This window comes from Solanum stenotomum, chromosome 9 (assembly GCF_019186545.1).
Source record: "Solanum stenotomum isolate F172 chromosome 9, ASM1918654v1, whole genome shotgun sequence".
Taxonomy (NCBI): domain Eukaryota; kingdom Viridiplantae; phylum Streptophyta; class Magnoliopsida; order Solanales; family Solanaceae; genus Solanum; species Solanum stenotomum.
In genome coordinates this window covers 52,366,204-52,371,692 of record NC_064290.1, presented here as the reverse complement: position 1 = coordinate 52,371,692, position 5,489 = coordinate 52,366,204, and the positions used below count along the sequence as shown (strand labels likewise).

Here is a 5,489-nt window from a genome sequence, read left to right as displayed (position 1 = left end):
CCAGCTGTTGTTCTGACTTATTCCCTCATTCCAAAGCATAGAAAGGAAAAACAACAAAAAGGAAAGGGAATGGAAGGATAGAAAAAAAAAAAAAGTGTGAAAAAAAAAACATAAATAATATTAAAATAAGAATTGAGCTTCCTTTTCTAACTTTTTTGTCTTTGTTAAATTGTAAAATTTGTTCGAGATGGATTTAGAATTTTACGTTTATAGGTTATGCGTTACAATTTATTTTTGTTTATTGGTATTAAATAAATAATTTATATACATTAATTAGATGATTTATTTTAAAATCAGAAATATAAAATTTGAGCTAAATATGTTGAATTGTGTAAAACTCGTAACTTCTATTATTGTTCCGCCCTTGAATTTATTACTCCCTCCCGTCCTTCTTGTCTATCGCTTTTAAGCAAACAAGTTTGGTCCATTATATTTGTTATTTTAGAAATTTAAGAACATATAAATTATTTTTTATTAAATATTAATATTTTAATCGGTGATTTCAAATTTTAAATACCAATCGAATTCATCAAAATTCAATAGTTTTAACTTAAATTCTATAGATATATCAATAATCTATAGAGAAGCAACACACAAGATAGAAGCGAATGCATGTAGTATATATGTAAACAATACAGATATATCAAAATTCAATAATTTTGGCTCACATCTTGTATACGTATGAAAAATCCATCAAAAAAGGTAGTAGATTTTGAATTTATTATTGAATATCAAACTCGAATTATAAAGTTCAAATTCTGAATTCACCTTCGTACCAGGAAACATTTTTTCATTTCCCTCTCAATGGCTTATCTTCTTGAGATATGCAAACATCATTACAAAAACATGACACATACAAACAAACGTAAAAACCCTTCAACAATGGCATACAATTAACTTCCACATTCACATAACTCATATACCATATAGTTAACTTTCAAATCATCATATTACACTTGTCATTATTGATACAAATTAATCAAGTAGCAATGAGAAAATATTCTTTTCTCAATCTCACAAAACAAAAACAAAAAAAATTCAAGAAAACAAAAACAATAATAATACAAAAACCAATTGATCAATGCAATTTTTTTTTTCCAAAAAAAAAAAAGGTTTAGTAAGGTCTTTCACCAATGTAATTACCAGGAGGATCATAATTGCAAGTCATAAAAACTCCCAAGCCATTATAACAAGTAACTTTTGCACAACCAATTCTTCTAGTCTCTCTCCACACAATTTGTGTATAGTGTCCACATTCTTCTTCCCCACTACAACTATTGTACCCATAGTTGTACGAACTTCGTTCGCCAACCCAGGCTGCTACAGCCTGGATTGGCGACCAACCATCCCCTCCCCCCCAAAATATATTTTCGCCGTAAGGTCCATTAGAATGTTGTAATTGACAATCATACCTTCTTTGATTTGCGTACCATTTTGCATAATTCTCCAATTTTTTGTCCCATACTAATGGTCTTAGCCTAAGCATTGAACGAGCTGCATTTTGAGGAGCCAAAAATTGTTGAATCAAATTGTTGTTGTTGTTGTTGTAATAATTTGTGTATGTTTGCATTACATAGCCACTTTGTTGTTGAGTGTGGCCATTGATGGTTGTTGAAATAATGGATAGTAGCAAAAGAGGGGCAAAAAAATAGTAAGAATTCATTGAGGAGATTTTTTTTGTTTGTTTGCTTTTTGGTTTAAGTACTTTTGGAGGTGTATATAGTATAGTATTTATATGAAAGAAAAAAGAGTTGGTGGATTAAAGTGTCAACTTATTTGGTGGCACCCATGTTCGATAATGATTACCACACTTGTGTTTTGTAGATTGGAAAAAAGAAAAAAAAAAAAGATAAAGAATTTATTTTAAAGAAATCTAATCCCCTTTGACTATTTATATATAAGAATATTTTTTTAATGTTTCTCCCCTTATTTTTTTATGTTGCTAAATAGTTCTTAGATAACATTTGTTTTTTGATAATTGGTATTTAGTCTATCGTTAAATATGATTAGCAATAGATATTTTGTGGTTTAGAGGTAGAAGTATTTCGTCGCTAATTCTTATGTTTTTCTGCGGCATCGTAATTTATATTTCAATTGGACACAAAGTTTAAAAAGGAAAAAAAAGATATTTGAAAGGTGTGGTTCAAAACAATTTGTAGATATTTTACGTGGCTATAAATCATCTGGTTAAAAATAAAATAGAAAAATTTTATTGATTTTTTTTTTTTGGATTGGGGTGGACTAAAAGAGAAAAAATGAGACATAAATTGGGATACAAGGAATAATTAAAAAAAATGATATAAATGTTAGAATTAGTTTGTGATAAGAGTTTTTTTCTTGGAATTCTTCAAATGTATCGTTGCTTTGACTTTTTTGGTTTAAGGAATACTTTCTATAACATGCTCTTCACTACTTTGAAGTTTCAAAAGTGAAGAAAAAAAAAATCATCTATTTAAAGTAAAACCATTTTCTTTTTGTCATTGAATTTGTCTAATTTATAGTGCATAAGTGTAGAAATTTTCATTTTCAAATTTAAAATTTCTAAAATGTTATACAAAACATTGTAGGATTTTAAAACACAAAAAAAGTAATTTATCTACCTTGTGTATCAATTAAGAAAGAACACAAATATTTACTTATTCAAACAAATATTTACACAGCAGGATGACGTATTATTCACAAAAGAAAATAACTATCATTAGTTTTTTAATTAATCATTACTGTATTTTAGAATTTTAACGTAGTTATTAAAAATAACTCGTGTCTGAATATTTTCGTACTAATATAAATTGTTAAAACAATGATTTCAAATGCTAATAAGTGAGTTCTAGATTTAATTTTGCACATATCTTAAGATACATTTAAAGTACGAGTCAACCCTATTGAGTTTTGTCGATACTTCTGCACCTTGTTTGTGATGTTCCGTCTTAGTGAATAGAATTATTCGCTACTTGTGCTTTTGGAAGGTAATAAATGAACCATAAAATATTAATTGAAATATGCATAAATTAACACAAACACAACGATTATAAGAAATAAATAGACAAAACTTTCCACTATAGTTAGTACATAGTATTATATATATGTCTAAAGTACCTAAATTAACGCAGGTGAATGCGACCTGAATTAACGGGAACTAATTTTATGGGACCTTATGGTATGTTTTTCTTGACTTCTTTTCTACTCAAAAAAAATAAAATCTTGAAGAGTAAGACAAGATTTATTAGTTCCGAAATAATTATTATAAGACATGAAGAAACTGTTTTTTATATATACAGTGTAATTTTATGGATAAAAAGATTCAAATGAACCCTCTTTCACCTCTCTAGTTCCGTCTTTTATGTATTTGCACATTATTATAAAGTATATTTTTATGAATTCTAATATGAAAATCGCAATTAATATGAAAACCGCTTTTAGTGCTTTTGTACGTTAACAACTTAAATGATACTTAATAAATAAATTCTCATGAGTTATGTGAACATTTTAATTAACATATTCACGAGCTATTACCACCACTTGATGAGTCACATGAAGATCAATCCATAATAATTTGAATTCGTCTTACGTGGTGTCTTACGTAATAATTTTGTGTTCTACGTGGCGTCCTATATGTATTACGTAGGTTGTATGTGTCTATTTATTTCTTTTTATACAAATTTAAGTATCTACTTGCACACACTAAGTTGAAGGACATAAATACCGTTATAGGCAAATTTAAAAATATATTTATCTATTATGTGTAATTTTAATAAGCCACAAGCAAAGAAAATTCCACATGTTAGTGTAACACCGTGAAAGAAGAATATGAACATATGAGTAAACTAGACTTTTATAGTTTATCGATATTCATTTTGGGGTCCGATTAATCTAAATTGACGTGAGAAAGTTTTCAATCTCGAAACATCTAATTAAGAATAAAAATAATAGTACTAATTACTACTCCATCACAACCTTTGATGGTTAATAAATACTAAACAACATCGAGTTTTATTTATGAATATTGATTTAAGATTGTTGCATGAGATTACATAGCTTGTCCAAAATTTTGAAATAAAAAATATAAGTGAAATATTATTAGCATAAACATTCACAAATAAATCTTACAGACTATTTGGACTAAGAAAGTGAACATAGACCAGCCCAAATTCCTCAGCCCATTTGCAACCTATGGATGTTTTCCAACCCTCTCCCCCACCCCTACCCCTNCCCCCCCCCCCCCCCCCCCCAAAGAAAAAAAGGGTTAATCATAATTAGTATAATCGAATTGGTTGATCAGCAGGTGATTTTTCAAATGGGAGGTCCCAAGTTTGAAATATCTTGCATGCTCTTTCGGTCGAGCTTGTTACAGAGTTACAGACTAACCTTGTGCGCACGTGGAGAATAGTGACGACATGTTCTAAATTTTTTTTTTCTTTCTACTCCCTCTGTCCCTAATTACTTGTTCATTTTTCCTTTTTTAGTTGTCCCTAATTGTTTATTTTGACAAATCAAGAAAATACAGTTTTTTTTTACCTATTATACCCTCAATTAATTACTTTGAAAAAGGTAGAACTTTTTGAAAATCTTAAGCTTTTAATTCATTCACTTCATACTTAATAGGGGTAAAATAGTAAACTCACTATGTCAATTATTGTTTTCTTAATATATAAGTGTGTCAATTCAAAAGTGAACAAGTAATTAGGGTAAATCACAAGACAAGCTTAGAAAAACCAACTGTTTAAATATGCATCTAAATTGCAACCATTCAACAATCCGAGAAAAACTCCAATTTTAAAGCATTTTTTAATCAATTATATAAACTTCTAGGTTAATATTATTTTTTACAAAACAAACTTTTTATAGATCATAAAAGAAACGAACAAAAAAGAAGAAAACCACAACTAAATCTTTACTCTTCTCCATAATTGTTAATTCTATTATCCCCATAAACTATTAAACTCCTCCAAGAAAAAAAATAAATAATGTCCAATTACCATGTTGCTGTTCTATAGCATTCCCTTCTGCAAATAATTAACTAGGTTTTTTTTTTGGATTTTTGTGTTTATTCTGATAAAGTATTCATACAAACATATAATTAACTTGAAGTTATGAATATTTCTTTTGTCATATTAAAATATAACTATCTAAGGTGTTTCTGAAAAAAAGAAACAAAATATGATATGAGTGATGACACTAAAATATTCAACAAAAAATTAATAATGAAATTGTAGGAAATAAATATTGCAAATAAATAAGTTATAATGAAAATGTACCTAATTTAAAAGTACTAAATCATGCTAAAATAAGTCTAATAAGGATTAGTTACATGCATGCCTAAACATTTTAAAAAAAACTAAAATTAGGTTGTGTGTTTTAATTTTCTAAACCAATGTAAAACTAAAAAACAAATATTCAACATTATTGACATTCTTAGTGTTGAATTGATTTATTTATTTTTGTTATAGCATTAGTATTGACTTGATTTTGATTAGAGATGTATTAAAGTT

The 5,489-nt window shown here is 27.7% G+C and overlaps 1 protein-coding gene across 1 annotated transcript; it reads right to left on the bottom strand.

Moving 5' to 3' along the window:
• Positions 1-890: 890 nt before the first annotated feature.
• LOC125877823 (pathogenesis-related protein PR-1-like) lies at positions 891-1,697 on the bottom strand. The gene has a single exon (XM_049559089.1). The coding sequence runs from the start codon at positions 1,661-1,663 to the stop codon at positions 1,115-1,117; it is 549 nt and encodes a 182-aa protein (XP_049415046.1). The 5' UTR covers positions 1,664-1,697; the 3' UTR covers positions 891-1,114.
• Positions 1,698-5,489: the final 3,792 nt, after the last annotated feature.

Excerpts from the sequence above, each read along its gene's own strand:
- LOC125877823 (XM_049559089.1), bottom strand. The coding sequence starts at position 1,663 with ATGAATTCTTACTATTTTTTTGCCCCTCTTTTGCTACTATCCATTATT.